Below are 17163 nucleotides of genomic sequence, written 5' to 3'. Positions count from 1 at the left end.
TTGTCAATGGGATCTTCTCGTAGACAAACACAAATATAAATATATATATAAAACAGGTGGTAATAAATGCTCTAAAGAAGAATAAAGCTGGGTAAAAGGTTAAAGGGTGATGACATTGTGGAGATGACAGTTTATTTAAAGTGTTAGGGAAACCCTCTTGAATAAAGATATATTTGAGCAGTGACCTTCAAGAAGTAAGAAGTTAAGCCCATGAAGATATCTCAGGGAAGATTGTTCGGGGCAAGGGAACAGCAAGTATAAAAGCCTGAGACAGCAATATTCTTGGAATGTCTCCAAAGAATATTAAGGAGGTTAGTGTGGCTAGAATGACAGAATTAAGTAGATGGAGGAGAAAGAGTAAGACGTAAGGGGAGATCATTTAGGGCCAGTGTGAGCTAGGGAGTGTTTTCAGGAGTAACATGATCTGGTACATTTTAAAAGGATTACTCTGGCTGTGAAGGGAAGAAAATCATAGACGAATAAGAGTGGAAGTGGAAATTGACTATTTAGGTGGCTTTTTTCTTTTTTGTTCTTTTTATTTTAGGTGGCGTTTTTCTAGGCCACAAATTGTGGTGGCTTGGGCCAAGGAGATATTAGTGGAGATGATGAGAAGTGGTTCAATTCTGTATGTACCATTGATCCTTGAAAACACAAGAGTTAGGGGCACCCCTGCACAGTCAAAAATCAGTGTATAACTTTTGACTGCCTCAGAACTTGACTACTAATAGCCTGCTATTGACTGGAAACCTTACAGATAACATAAACAGTTGACAAACACATTTTATATGTTATATGTATTATATACAGTATTCCTACAATAAAGTAAGCTGGAGAAAGAATGTTATTAAGAAATCATAAGGATGAGAAAATACATTTACTGTTCATTGAGCAGAAGTGGATCATCATAAAGGTCTTTATCCTTGTTGTCTTCACATTGAGTGGGCTAAGGAAGAGAAGGGGTTGGTATTGCTGTCTTGGATGGCAATGGCAGAAAAGGTGGAAGGGGAGGCAGGAGAGGCAAGCACACTCAGTGTAACTTTTATTGAAAAACATTCATGAATAAGCAGACCCATGAGTTCAAACACATGTTGTTGAAGGGTCAACTACATCATACTTAAAGATGAAGCTAACAGGATTCGTTGATGGATTGGATATAGGCTACAAGAAAGAAGGAAGTCAGGGTTGACTACAAGGTCTTGACCTAAGGAACTGGTAAAATAGGAGTTGCCAGTTACTGAAGTGGGGAAGGCTGGTGGGAGAACATTTGGGAGGGTATAATGAAGAATTCTCTTTTGGAAGTAGAATGGTGGTGGTTTTTGGGAGTGGGGAAAATAGGGAGATGTTGTCAAGGGATTCAGAGGTTCAGTTATGCAAGATGAATAAATTCTGGATACCTAATGTATAGGTGTACAGCAGTGTGGATATAATTAATAATGGTGTATTGTACACTTGAAATTTGCCAAGCCAGTAGATCTTGTGTTCTCACTACAAGAAAAAGGGAGAGCGGTAACTGTGAGGTGATGCATATGTTTAGTTTGTGGTGATTATTTTCACAATGTGTACATATATCAGAACATTAAGTAGTATACCTTAAATATATACAATTTTTGTCAATTGTACCTCAATAAAGATGAGAGGCAAATTCGTTTTTCGATAAGTAAAGTGTCTACGACCATAGAGATGCTCTGAAGAAATTGGATGTTTGCATTTCATGTACAAATAAGATCTATTCATCTTCATGTTATTTTAATGGTGAACAGTTTGTGTTGATATATGTTTGTTTATGCTTGACTCCTCAGTTAAATTGATGGTTTCTTCCAGTTGTCATTTCTTTTCTCACTCTTGAGTTCAGGCAGAATGTTTAAGACTATGATGATCAGAAGTAAGATTGAGGCAACATGGCAAAACCCACCTCTACAAAAAATACAAAAATTAGCCAAGTGTGGTGATACACACCTATAGTCCCAGCTACTCAGGAGGCTGAGGTGGGAGGACCACCTGAGGCTGGGGAAGTTGAGGCTGCAGGTGAGTCATGATCATGCCACCGCACTCCAGCGTGGGTGCCAGAAGTAAGACCCTTTCTCAAAAAAATCAGTAAAAGGAAATAAGACTGAAAAGGAAGATTGCTATGCAAGTAGACACAATTAAAAGTTTTTTTCATTGAGATACAATGCAGTGAAACTGTTTTAGAAAAACAAACCTGGTTAAAGTATTCCAAAAGGATGGGAAGCCAAGTAATCTGTTAGAAAGTTTCTAAAGATGTCAAGAGAGAAAGTTAATAAGATAACTCTGTCTTCTGAGATTATGTATTAACATCATTTTGTAAAGTCTTTTAAAAGGCTAAATGTCTTGTCCGAGATCACATTGCTAATAATTGGAGCCACCAGAATTTGATCCAGTCTTCTGACTCCATATCCAATGCCATTTTCTACTACAAAATAATACCAAAGCATGATATTGTTAGTGTTACCAACCTTAATTAAGCCTCTCACTTTATGGTTGTCTGCAACCTTTGTAACTGAAATTATTGCCATTCTGATGGATCTTGTTTGGATGTACTTTTGAGCTCAAAAATAATTTGTAATGTAAAATTAGCTCTCTTTCATCTTGATAACAGAATGTCTGCTCCCCACTTATCAGTTAACTGTGATTTTTTTTTTTCCTTCAGGCTAGAGGTCATAAATCATAGCTGTAAGATTAGAACCTTTAAGAGTTTTTGCCTTTAATGTGGACATTTTTTTGTTTTTAATTTTTCTTTTAATTTTCACATTTCTTATGAGGTTTCTTAGACAGTATTTATTCACAAACTGACTAATTAGAAGACTAAGAGAACCTGTAAGTGTAACTTGGAATGATTGCAAAGTTTAGGGGCAGAAATGAGCCTGTCATGCAACAGAAAAGACAGCTTGTATCCTTAAATGTTGACATTTGATGACTAAGCAAGGAACCAAGAGACAAAGTCACGAAGGTAGTTAGTTGGGGATTGTGCAAATTGAATACATCTTTATTTACCCAGTTACACTGAACAGAAACCATGATATAGCCAAAGGATAATTTAAATTTCTTTTTATAAAAGGACTGCTTGAGAAACTATTGTCTGTCTCTTTATCTAGGATTGATTGGTTAGATTTTAGAAGCAACTCTGCTTAGCTTAGCTTCTTTTTTTCTTTGCTTATTTATTTATTTATTTATTTATTTATTTGAGATGGAGTTTTGGTCTTGTTGCCCAGGCTAGAGTGCAATGGCACGATTTCGGCTCACTGCAACCTCCGCCTCCTGGGTTCAACAATTCTTCTGTCTCAGCCTCCCAAGTAGCTGGGATTACAGGCATGCACCACCATGCCCAACTACTTTTGTATTTTTAGTAGAGACGGGGGAATTTCACCATGTTGGTCAGGCTGGTCTCAAACTCCTGACCTCAGATGATCTGCCCGTCTTGGCCTCCCAAAGTGCTGGGATTACAGGCGTGAGCCACTGCACCTGGCCAAACTTCTTTAATTTCTTAAAGTTTTGTGAAGCAGAATGGGACTGTTCTTTAAACATAGGTCTGTGACTTTCTATCTGAAGTCATTTGTTATACAGTAATCAAACTAATGAATAGAGCTTATGAAGTTGCAAATTCTTATATCTTGATTAGAGATTATTATTATAGCCTGTAAATATAGTATAATATTAGTTAAAACTTCAGCAGGTCTAATAGATGATTTTACTGGAAGCCAAGCCCCTTGAGTTTTGTACAGTTTTTTACCATTAAAACACCTGTGACTTTAGTAAAATTAAATAAACGGTCTAGTTTTCTCATATAATGAAGATGATGTTGCCACACTAGAGGTATAGTGAAAGGTTAGACAGCAAACCTATTAGCAAATTTGTTGAGGAAATATCACTTTCTTTCTTCTGTCATACTAGATAACTGAATTATACATTTTTGTTTTTGATCTCCTTTATATTCACTTTGTTTCTTGGAATGAACATTAATCTTTGGTTTGGGATAGTAGTTTATAATTGATATAGTTTACAGAAAGGATCTCCCTTTCAGGCATTTCTTAATGTAGTACTTCTTTAAGTACATACTAGATCCATCTAATTATGTCTTTATTAAACTTCGGAATCAATTAATCAAACTTTAATTGGATGCCTGCCAAGTACTGGGTTCTAAGCTCAGAGACTTTATTATACTTGTTTGTATCGTACAAAAGGGTGTTTTCATGAAACATCCTTTGGGATTAGTGTTTCATGAAACATGTTTAGGGATGTGCTGAATTAAAATAAATAAAACAAGCTTCTAGTTAAGCATAGCAGATTGAGTACTTGTTTAATGCTCTGATCCCTCTCATCCCAAATCTCTACTAAAATGACAATAAAGGAATGAAAGAAAAATGTGTGTGTTTTTTTTGTTTGTTTGTTTTTTTGTTTTTGAGATGGAGTCTCACTCTTGTCACCCAGGCTGGAGTACAGTGGCATGATCTCAGCTCACTGCAACCTCCGCCTCCCAGGTTCAAGCGATTCTACTGCCTTAGCCTCCTGAGTAGCTGGGATTACAGGTGCACGCCACCATGCCTGGCTAATTTTGGTATTTTTAGTAGAGCAGGGTTTCACCATGTTGGCCAGGCTGGTCTCGAACTCCTGACCTCAGGTGATCCACCAACCTCGGCCTCCCAGAGTGCTGGGATTATAGGTGTGAGTCACCGTGCCTGGCCGGAAAGAAAAGTTTTAAGCCGCAAAGTTTAAGCCACAAAGACAAGAAAGCTGGAGAGAGGGGTACAGCACATAAGTGTCCACAAAATAGAAAGTAAAATAGTATGAGGGGGATGGTAAATTGTCTTAGCAGAAAGCTGATACATAGACATTTCATGGGGAGAATGGAGTTAAGAATCTCAAGACAGTTCACATACCATCAAACCTTAGAAAGTCGAGTTTGGAGGCCTCCATTATCTGTGAAGGCAGAGATATGGGGTGGTTTTAGAAAACAGAATTGGTTAAAAATTTTTAGATCCTGAAGATTCCTGGCTGTGGGTAGAGGAAGGGGAGTACCCAATGAAAGACTGGAGATTTACTCTCCAAAATAAGTATTTAAACCAGATTTAAACTTTAGCATAAATGATGGTACATGAAACAACAGAGAGGGAAATTAAGTCAAATGATGAGGCTTCTAGTCCTCTACCCAAGAGCATTTTTCAAAGCACTGGCAGTCTTGATTATTATAATTTTCCAAAGTAGGAAATAAGGGACATCTTTTGGAAAACTGACTTGCCCAAAAGAAAAGACTTAAAGATAATGTCATTTGAGAGTCCCCCAATGAAGTAACCAGATGTCTGCTTGATCACCCTACAGTGAAACACATTAGCTGAAAGGCTCTGACCACCCATCTGCACCATTTTTAATCAATATTTTAGTGTCCCGCAAACAATCAAGGATCTCCAGATGTTTGAGGGAAATCAACATAATAGACATCAAAACAAAGACAAAAGCAACCTGATGAGACAGACCCAATGCTGGAAAATAGGGAATAACTTAAAAAAATTTAATATCCTCAAAGCCTGAAATAAGTGATATTTTATCAATGATACAAGAAAACTAATATTTAAGAAAAAGCTTTTAGAAGTTAAAAATATTACAGCAAAAATACAAAAATTCAACAGGAGTAGAAGATAAGTTCATAAGTCTCAAAGTAGGACTAAAAGTCAAAGAGATGATAGGATATTCATTTAAGAGATTCAATATCAAATAATAAAATTTCAGGAAGGAAAAATGCAAAAATTTATTTTTAAAAAAGTAATACAAAGGAAATTTTTTCCGTAATAGTAGAGCACAGGTGTCCAGATATGAAGAAATAATATAATACGTAGTAAATGAAAAAAGAATTATACCAAATACTTCATAAAGTTCTAGAAGTCTGAAGATGACAAGAGAGAGAGTAAAAACAGACCATATAGAGGATTGGGGTTACAGAGTGTCATCCAACAACTAGTTGGAGTAGTGAAGCAATGCCTTGAAAACTCTAGGGAAAATAATTACTAACCTAGACAATTCTATAACTTATCAAACTATCCATCGTGCACTAACTCAGAATTCCCACCCTTTTCCACTTCTGCTGGAGGATGTATGTGTATACTTCACTAAATGAGATAGTAAATGGAAGAACAATGTGAGATTCAGAAAACGAGTTCCAACTCAGGAAAAGATAAACAGGACAAAGGATTATTGGGATAATGACAAAGGGCAATCCCAGAATGACTATTGAACAGCAGCTTTGAGAGTTACCAGTTTATACTGGACCAGGACAAAGAAAGAGTTTTGCCAGGAGAGTGGGGAACTAACTTTATAGATGAGTTGTTGTGTTTGAGTGTATTAAACTCAGATTTATACTTTTATTGTAGTTAGCTAAATTAATGGTGGATAGTAAGGAAGAAAAGGAAAAGAGAAGACAAAGCCATTATTAACCCTAGGGAAAATACCTGAAGCTGGCTGGGCGTGGTAGCTCACGCCTGTAATCCCAGCACTTTGGGAGGCTGAAGTGGGTGGATCACCTGAGGTCAGGAGTTCAAGACCAGCCTGACCAATATGGTGAAACCCAATCTCTACTAAAAATACCAAAATTAGCCAGGCGTGGTGGCATGCACCTGTAGTCCCAGCTTCTCAGGAGGTCGAGACAGGAGAATTGCTTGAACCTGGGAGGCAGAGGTTGCAGTGAGCTGAGATTGTGGCACTGCACTCCAGCCTGGCCAACAAAGCGAGACTCCATCTCAAAAAAAAAAAAAAAGAGAGTAGTATAAGGATGTTATTTAGAAATAAAGAAGTAAATGTTAGAAGAAACAGCCAAAGGATTTGATGAGTGCTTTGGGGAAGCAGAAATCAAGAGCGGGTATTTCCATAATTTTTCTTTATAAGTTTGGAAGTACTGTTTGACATCTTAAAGTATGTACATGGATTACTTTAATAAAAATTAAATGAAAAGGCGTATCACTGCCCACCAAAAACAGACAAGTAGGGTGGATTTGTGAAACGATCTTCGGGAAACCACAATTTAGACAAATTCACCAATATCAAATACTTTAGAGATTGTCATTGAAGCTGCTCAGTAATTACCTGAGAATTACCCAGAAATATGTGAAATAGCTTTTGAACTGGATTTTCACATGTAGCATTGCCCAGAGAAAACTAACAGTTCTTTCAGTACAAAGCATTTTATCTAATGATGGCTTTCTGAGATAGGTTTCCAAATGAAAGAATGCTATGTAAACACTACATACTCATTAAGTGTTGAGTGAATGCAACCTGAAACAAAACAACTCAGCATCTTTAGGGCATAAAAGACACTATGTGGGTCTAGTACAGCAATTCTATGTCTAGCTGAAGGAACATGGTTATGTCTAAGAGTGTTATCTGTGTACCTACCACACATTTTTACCATACATTTCAGCGTATCATCTTTTAGATACAGATTTTCAAAGGGGTAAGGCAGTAAAAGTTCCGGAACTCAGCCTGTTTGCCTTCCACTAACATTGAAATTACATTTGTTACAGTAGTTCTGAGAGGGACTTGTGCAAAACCAAACAGATGTTGTATAATAACTAAAAAGGAAGTTAGTATGCTATTAAGTAGAAAGTGGGCTGTTACCAACTGAACTAACAGAAGTAAACCAAAATACATATGATCTTGCAGTGCAGGAAACAAGCCTCCTAGTTAGTGTGATTTATTTTGAACAATGTCAATAGGCCCTTTGTGAGGCAAGCAAGGGGGAAAATTAAAAGGCAGTTGTCATATGCACTGTGGACAAGTCAGAAGCAATGCAGCCACCAACACTGTTGTAACAGAAAGCTGTTTCAGTCAGCACATCTACTTTTCCCTCTTAGTATAAAATTTGAAGGAAAGAACATACCTGAAGTGGGTGCCATTGGCTAAATGGTAATTTATGGTTAACAAGAGCTGATGGCCCCAGGCCCCCTAGTCAGCCTCTACTTGAGATAGCTACCTGTTTTCTAGATGATAGCTGGAAAGAAATGTTAAGTGTATTATTGATATTAAATAGCTTGACTTCTTGTGTATACCTTTTGTTACAAGATAGTTTAAGCTTGCATAAGGTAGCAGAAAATGTTGATTAGAATTTTAACTCACATGTTGTAAACATAGCAGGTTTGACATACTTCACCCAGTTTCTCTATTGTGGCCTTTTATATTTTACTTGTAGTTGTAGCTTAACAAGGTAAGATGAAATCAGCATTTGGGAAAATTGTGTAAAAAATTGTGTATTATTTGAAATGCAGCTTTTCTACGTATTTCAACCCTTGCCAATGTGCTGGTATCAATGCTGGTTTACAGCCTTTTTAATAAAAATTAATACAAGGTAACCAAGTCCTTTTATGTCTTTGTACAGGAAACTCTTTATACAGTGAAACAGGAGGAAAGAACAATGCAGCAATAAAGATAAATAAGGTTTGTTGAAACCAAGAAAAATCTTTTTCGTAGATAATAACACTTTAGGGTTATTTAGTCCATAAATAACCAGTGCTTCAGGTGTATCAAAATATTTAAGTATAACTATTATTTACCTATTATTTATTTGCTGTTTCACTAACTACTTTTTACTTTTGTAGCCTCAGAGATCAAATTGGAGTACAAATCAGTGCTTCAGAAATTTTTTCTCCAATATGTTTTCTTCTGTTAGCCACTCTGGAGAATCTTCCTTTACCTATAGAGCTTATTGGTTAGTATTTTCTACTTTTAATTTATGCTGTTTATACTTGATGTTTAATAATTATTAACTTTTGCTAGAAATTTAAACTCCGGGCCCAATAAAAACTGAAAGGCCCACCTTGGTTTGTTTGCTTTAGTGTTTTTTTTTCGGGGGGGGGAAGGTAAACTAGCTCTAGCAAAGAGAAAACCTGTTAATTTTGGGAGCTTCTCTATTGTGCAATGATTGCCTATGCCAGTGTGCTTTGTTTTCGTTAATAAGTTGTTCTATATAAGCTGTTTATATGATAGAGAAGTAGGTTATTTATTAGCTTGTGGGGATGTTACCTAAAGAAGAACCCTTTTACAGCTGATCCATTCATCTTTGAATCCTAGTGACTGGCATATAGATACTAAGTTGATATTTATGGAATTTGAAGATTAAATTGAGGCTTTAAAATCACGTACAGTTAGTTGAGCCAGCAGCATAGAATAAGATTGTGTGATTTAATTTTAGAACTTGGCAAGGTACCAAGAAAAAAATTATTTCTAAGCAGGCTTTTGAAAAGCTGAATTATACCCATTTTTGGTTGCAGTCATCTTACCCTCCTTTATTTTCTTTTGTCTTAGGCTTAGTTTCAAGTAGGAAACTATTGCACCTAGAATTTCTTCCTTTCAATAATGAGGATATTACTCTGACTTGACTTTATTTAAAAAATTCTGTCACTTAAGATAGAAATTCAAGGGTTATTTTTAACAGTCAAATACAACTCTGATTTGCAATATAAAAATTGTACTAATTTTAGGAATGAGTTTATTTTGAAAGTGTTTAAATAGAAAAGAGCTCGCATTCTTGTGTGATTCATAATGCCAGGTACAAAAACGGCTGCTATTCTTTGTATGACCTAATTGTTTTTTTGAACCTAAAATTGTGAGATTCTGATGAAGGTCTAAAATTTATCTTTTAGTACAGAATTTATAGAAGCCAGTGAAATCAGTGCACTGATTAGGCAGAAGAGACATGAACTGGAATTGTCATGGTTTCCTGATACATTACCTGGAATCGGAAGGTAAAAATAAAAAATTATTTACTCAGGTGTTTACATGCTAACATGAACAAGATAGCATTAGTACTTAAGTACAGGGGTACCTTATTCAATTGTTATTTTCCTAAGGAAGTTTTGTGCAAATTAAACTTTGGTGTTTCAAATGCCCAATAAAGATTGCTATATAAAGGACCCCTTAGAAAGTAAAGAATCCTTAATTTATCTGTTTAACAAGTATAGCTGTGTATATGCTAGATTTATTTAAAAGGGAGAGAACCTGAATATTAAGATTTATTGTTAGTAATACATCTGTCATCATTCCTCTACTCTTCTCCCGTTCCAGTCTTACCTGCGTGCTGTCAGCTGAATCACGCTTTTACCATATTCCTCTCCTCAAAAATGTTCTTCTAAATAACTATTTGATCAAGTGCCTACTCTACCCTGACACTCATGACTTTCTGTAATCTAGTTTTTTATTTCTTAGTTTAGTCCTGAAGCTGCTAAGATGGTGCTAGATATATAATATATACTTAAATCAAGCTCCTAAGTAAAGATTAGGGTCACTGCCTGAGTTTTATATTAATTCCTGTAACATATTATGACTTTATTTTATATGTCACTATAATATAGTTCTGTATAGGGCATTCACCCTCTAGGAATGATGGCAGAACATAATAGAAGTCAAATGAAGAAGTCCAGATGTATGTACTATGAAACCCTTCTTTATAGTTACATATTTTTATACATGTACAAGTTACATTTTTTTTTCCATGCTTCTCCTACTCCAGAATCTCACCTTATACTGAATCAGATAGTCTTTTGTTAGGAGACCTAAATGAATAAGAAAAAGAAAGCCGAGAAATGGTTTGGGTTTGAATGGAGAAAATTTGAAGGGCGGGGGGGGGGGGGATGGGGGGGACGGGGGGGCGGGTCTTAACAGGTCTCTAGGGACACTGAGAACTTTGAAGAGCCATACCCAGGTCGAGGAATTTTAGAATATAACATAGTGGTATAAATCAGTTCCTTGGTTGCCTGGAAAGGAGGGAGAACGATACAAAGGAGTGTGAGGACACTTTCTGGGGGGCAGAAATGTTCTCTTTCTTGATTGGGGTAGTGGTTAACACAGACATATATATATATATATATATATATATATGCACACACTTTGGTCAAAAGTTAGCAAATGTACTCTTAAAATCTGTGCATTTTATGTTGAATTACACCTCAAAGTTGATTTTATTTTTTTAGAGTAGTGAAGAACATAATGAAAGCTGGAAAATTCTTGACAAAATACTACATAAATTATTTCAAAGAGAAACGTCTGTGTTAAGTTGCTTTCATCTTTTCTTTGCCATGAATTTATCAGAAAAACATACTTTTAAAGGTTTTTTCTGCATTTTAGCCAGTTGGTAGCTATCTTTAGACAAGGAGTAACCTTGAATTTACATTTTTAGTTATTTGCGCAAAAAACATTTAAGCACTGTATTTTAATATTGCTAACCTGATTTAGAGAATTAATACTTTTAAATTGCTGGTTTAATTTTTTAAACCATTTAAACAAAAATATCTTTATTATGTTTTCAGAATTGGTTTTATACCCTGGAATGTTGAAACAGAAGTCCTTCCTCTCATTTCTTCTATGTTGCCAAGAACTATTTTTCCAACAAGTACCATATCTTTAGAACATTTTGGTAAAGTTTGTGAAATCATTTTCTATTTTAAAAATTATTATTATTAGTTTCTTCCAGTTTCATAAAAATGTGTGTTTGATGACTTAGAAAAGCTGTAAAGTAAGGCATAGTAACTTGTAAATACGTCTATAAATATTTGGACAATGACTTAACTTTAGAATTGCTTCAACTAGAGTGTATGTATATACATATATAGATAGATAGATAGTCTCTCTATATCTATATATATATATCTATATAGATATATAGTCTATATAGTCTATATAGATAGTCTCTCCATATGTCTATATACACACACAATCGAATATTATTCTGCCACAAAAAGAAGGAAATCTTGTTGTTTGTACCAACATGGATGAACCTGGAGGACATTAGGCTAAGTGAATAAGGCAGGCACAGAAAGACAAATAACCACATGATCTCACTTATATGTGGAATCTTAAAAAGTTGATCTCATAGAACTAGACTGTAGATTAGGGGGTGGGGTAGTGGTGGTGGGGTGGAGGTTGTTGGTCAAAGGATACAGTTTCAGCTGGATAGAATAAGTTCTAAAGATCTATTGTGAAACGTGATGACTATAATAATACAGTTGACCCTTGAACAAAGGTTTTAACTGGGTGCCGACATTTATACATGAATTTAAAAAATATATATATATCGCAAAATTTTTGGAGATTTGCAACACTGAAAAAACAGACAAATCGCATAACCTATAAATAGTGAAAAAATGAAGAAAAAGGTATGTCATTAATGGCATAAAATATATGTAGGTACTAGTCTATTTCATCATTTACTACCATAAAATATATACAAATCTATGATAAAAAGTTAAAATTTATCAAAACATATACACACTCAAACCACATGGTTCCACCATTTACAATCACAAGAAATGTAAACATCTGTAAAGATACAGTATTAAATCATAGCTGTGTAAAATTAAATGTAGTACATATTTACCAGTGTAACAATTTTTGTGGCTGCCACCTGTTGCTGTTCTGGTGTACTCAAGTGTTGTGAATGTCTGGGAGGTTGAGGCTACAATGAGCCGTGATTGCACCACTGCACTCCAGCCTGTGCAACAGAACAAGAGCCTGTCTCAAAAAAACAAAAACAAAAACAACGCAAAACTTGGTTTAATGTAATCATCTCCATGTGAGCGTTTGTCTTTCTAATAGATTGCATATCACAGTAAAAAGTGATCTCTTGCAGTGCTTGCGTATTTTTCATAGTGTTTAGTGCAATACTGTAAACCTTGAGTAACACCTTTGGGACTCACATGAAGTGCCATTAGTGATGTAGGAAGTGCTCCCAAGAAGCAAAGTTATGGCTTTATAAGAAGAAGTTTAATTCCTTGATAGGAACAGATTGAGATCTATAGCTGCAGTTGCCTGCCATTTCAGACAGATGATTCATCTTGTAAACAAATGATATAAACTTAGGGTATCAATAAATACAGTACAGCATTATAATGTATTTTCTCTTATGATTTTTGTAATAACCTTTTCTTTAGCTTCTTTTATTGTAAGAATACAGTATGTAACACATTAAAAAATATGTTAATTCACTGTTATCGGTAAGGAGTCTGGTGAATAACAGTTAAGTTTTGGGGAGTAAAAACTATGCCAATTTTTGACTGTGTTGGAGGTTGGTGCTCCTAATCCCTGTGTTGTTAAAGGGTCAACTATATTGTATTTTTGAAAATTGCTAGAGAGTGGATGTAAAGTGTTCTCACTAAACAAATTATAACTACCTCAGGTAGTGCATATATTAAGTAGCTAGATTTGGTCATTCCACAATGTATATGTACTTCAAAACATCACGTTGTACATGGTAAACACATACAGTTTTATCTGTCTGTCAGTTTTAAAAATAAAAAATATTCCAACTAGAAACTCTGTTGTAGTTTTTAGAAATTACAACTTGGAGGCTTTGAGGAACTGATTAGAAGTCTCCTTTCTGTTTCAGGCTTTCATATCCAAACCATAGATCTTTAGAAGTAACATCTGTTAATTAATTATTAATAAATAGTTTGAGTCTTTATTAATTCATGGATAACCTGACCATTTTCTCTCTCCTTTTGCCTAGATAATCCCAGATCACGGCCGGGCGCAGTAGCTCACGCCTATATTCCCAGCAGTTTGGGAGGCCGAGGCAGGCATATCACTTGAACTCAGGAGTTTGAGACCAGCTTGGGCAACATGGCGAAACTCTGTCTCTATTAAAAATACAAAAATTAGCTGGGCATGGTAGCGCATGCCTGTAGTCCCAGCTACTCAGGAGGCTGAGGCGGGAGGATCGCTTGAGCCTGGGAGATTGAGGCTTCTGTGAGCGATGATTGCTCCAGTGATCACGCCATTGCACTCCAGCCTGGGTGACAGAGTGAGACCCTGTCTCCAAAAAAAAAAAAAAAATTAAGCAAGTAGCAGTTACAAGACCAAAAGTTATTTTCCTTTTTTTCTCTATAAAATTGCCCACTTGGACCAAATCTAGTTATAACTTATTTCAGTGTCATTAAGAAAGTTGATGAATATCTCATATTACTCAAATGTTAGTAGCTGTGCATTTATTAATAGTTTTATTTATAAGTATTTTGTTTCACTCTGTTGCAGACTATTTTATGCTAAAATTAGCTAAAGCCAAATTACTATTTCTTAAAACATATTTTTTACCTTTTTTTTTTTTTTTTTTTTTTTTAAATATTATTAGGTACTTCTTGCAAGGGATATGCATTAGCACATACTCAAGAAGGGGAAGAAAAGAAGCAAACTTCTGGTACATCAAATACCAGAGGATCAAGACGAAAACCTGCAATGACAACTCCTACAAGGAGGTCTACACGTAACACAAGAGCTGAAACAGCCAGTCAGTCTCAGAGATCCCCAATATCAAACAGTTCTGGGTGTGATGCCCCAGGTAACAGTAATCCATCTTTAAGTGTTCCCTCTTCAGCTGAGTCAGAAAAGCAAACAAGACAGGCTCCAAAACGGAAGTCTGTAAGAAGAGGAAGAAAACCACCTTTACTGAAAAAGAAACTTCGGAGCTCTGTAGCTGCCCCTGAAAAATCATCTTCCAATGATTCAGTAGATGAAGAAACAGCAGAATCTGACACATCACCTGTGTTAGAAAAAGAGCACCAATCAGATGTAGACAGTAGTAACATTTGTACTGTGCAGACTCATGTAGAAAACCAGTCTGCTAATTGCTTGAAAAGTTGCAGTGAGCAAATAGAAGAAAGTGAGAAGCATACTGCAAATCATGATACAGAGAACAGAGTAGAATCTTCATCTTCTGAGTCTTGTGCTCAAGATCCTCCTGTGCTAGTTGCTAAGGAAGGGGAAGTTAAAAAACTTGAGAATACAGGTATAGAGGCTAATGTTTTGTGTTTGGAAAGTGAGATTTCTGAAAATATTTTTGAAAAAGGAGGTGATCCATTGGAAAAGCAAGACCAGATATCTGGACTTTCACAATCAGAGGTAAAGACAGATGTATGTACAGTTCATCTTCCAAATGATTTTCCTACATGTTTAACATCTGAAAGCAAAGTGTACCAACCTGTATCTTGTCCCCTAAGTGAGTTATCTGAGAATGTAGAGTCAGTGGTTAATGAAGAAAAAATGACAGAGAGTTCCATAGTAGAAATTACTGAACATAAAGATTCTACACTAAAAACAGAGGAGCTTACAGAGAGCCCCAAGTTAGAATCTTCTGAGGGTGAAATTATACAAACAGTGGACAGACAATCTGTTAAGAGCCCAGAGGTTCAATTGCTTGGGCATGTTGAAACTGAAGATGTAGAAATAATTGCAACATGTGATACTTTTGGGAATGAAGATTTCAATAATATTCAAGGCTCTGAAAATAACTTATTAAAAAATAATCTTCTGAACACCAAATTGGAAAAATCTTTAGAAGAAAAGAATGAATCGCTGACCGAACATCCTAGATGTACAGAGTTGCCTAAAACACACACTGAACAGATTCAGAAGCATTTTAGTGAGGACAACAATGAAATGATACCTATGGAGTGTGATTCATTTTGCAGTGACCAAAATGAATCTGAAGTTGAACCATCTGTAAATGCTGATCTTAAACAAATGAATGAAAATTCTGTGACACACCGTTCCGAAAATAATATGTCGTCTTCTGATCTTGCAGATGAAAAGGTTGAAACTGTTTCTCAACCATCTGAAAGCCCAAAAGATACCATAGATAAAGCCAAAAAGCCTCGTACTCGAAGATCTAGATTTCATTCTCCATCTACAACTTGGTCGCCCAACAAAGACACTCCACAAGAAAAGAAGCGGCCCCAGTCTCCATCTCCCACAAGAGAAACTGGGAAAGAAAGCAGGAAGTCTCAATCACCATCTCCTAAGAATGAGTCAGCCAGAGGCCGGAAAAAATCCCGTTCTCAGTCCCCAAAAAAGGATATTGCAAGAGAAAGGAGGCAATCTCAGTCTCGGTCTCCAAAAAGGGATACTACTAGGGAAAGCAGAAGATCTGAATCACTGTCCCCAAGAAGAGAAACTTCTAGAGAGAACAAAAGATCTCAGCCAAGAGTGAAAGATTCCTCCCCAGGAGAAAAATCCAGGTCCCAGAGCAGAGAACGAGAAAGTGATAGAGATGGGCAGAGGAGAGAGAGAGAAAGGAGAACCAGAAAGTGGTCTAGGTCCAGATCTCATTCTAGGTCCCCGTCAAGATGTAGAACAAAAAGTAAGACTTCATCGTTTGGTAGAATTGACAGAGATAGTTACTGTCCCCGGTGGAAGGGAAGATGGGCAAATGATGGTTGGAGATGTCCACGAGGAAATGATCGGTACAGAAAGAATGACCCAGAGAAACAGAATGAAAATACCAAAAAAGAAAAAAATGACATCCATCTAGATGCTGATGATCCAAATTCTGCTGACAAACATAGAAATGACTGTCCCAATTGGATAACAGAAAAAATAAACTCTGGCCCTGATCCAAGAACCAGAAATCCAGAAAAGTTGAAAGAGTCTCATTGGGAAGAAAATAGAAATGAAAATTCAGGAAATTCTTGGAATAAAAACTTTGGTTCTGGTTGGGTATTTAACCGTGGTAGAGGCAGAGGCAACCGTGGCAGAGGCACTTACAGAAGTAGTTTTGCCTATAAAGATCAGAATGAAAATCGGTGGCAAAATCGAAAACCCCTCTCAGGGAATTCAAACAGTTCAGGGAGTGAATCTTTCAAGTTTGTGGAACAGCAATCCTGTAAGCGGAAAAGTGAACAGGAGTTCTCATTTGATACACCAGCAGATAGATCTGGATGGACATCTGCATCCAGCTGGGCCGTGAGAAAGACTTTGCCAGCAGATGTACAAAACTACTACTCACGACGAGGCAGAAATTCTTCAGGTCCACAGTCTGGATGGATGAAACAAGAGGAGGAAACATCTGGACAGGGTAATGTATTTCTTGTTGGTTTATTGATACTGTTTTATTTGAAGAATTATAAATTTAATGTTATTTGTATGAGTTGAAATGATCCTCATTTATAGTTTTTATAATAAGCTGAACCTTAGTTGTTTACAAGTCACTTTGCATTATGTAAATATATATTACACGTACGTTTATCTACATAAGTATATTATTGATGCTACCTCTGCTCCAAACCTTGCCAAAGACTTAAATATTTTCAGCACTGTTTGCTACAATAAAAGAGTTTGGGATATTCCTATGCAGGATTTAACTTCTAATTTGTTTATTTTAGATATGTACACTTTTAATTT

At 36.1% G+C, this 17163-nt stretch overlaps 1 protein-coding gene across 5 annotated transcripts in view; it reads left to right on the top strand.

Moving 5' to 3' along the window:
- SCAF11 (SR-related CTD associated factor 11) overlaps positions 1-17163 on the top strand; it is a 79343-nt gene that overhangs the window by 55603 nt on the left and 6577 nt on the right. For all 5 annotated transcript variants that reach the window (XM_024256675.3, XM_054527178.2, XM_054527179.1 and 2 more), the window contains 5 exons: positions 8378-8436; positions 8598-8707; positions 9642-9743; positions 11304-11410; positions 14120-16837. In XM_024256675.3, coding sequence (XP_024112443.2) covers positions 8378-8436; positions 8598-8707; positions 9642-9743; positions 11304-11410; positions 14120-16837 — 3096 coding nt within the window. The remainder of the gene's footprint in view (positions 1-8377; positions 8437-8597; positions 8708-9641; positions 9744-11303; positions 11411-14119; positions 16838-17163) is intronic.

Source organism: Pongo abelii, chromosome 10, assembly GCF_028885655.2.
Source record: "Pongo abelii isolate AG06213 chromosome 10, NHGRI_mPonAbe1-v2.0_pri, whole genome shotgun sequence".
NCBI classification, from domain to species: domain Eukaryota; kingdom Metazoa; phylum Chordata; class Mammalia; order Primates; family Hominidae; genus Pongo; species Pongo abelii.
Note: the sequence above shows the minus strand (reverse complement) of the source record. Positions and strands in the feature narration are given on the sequence as shown.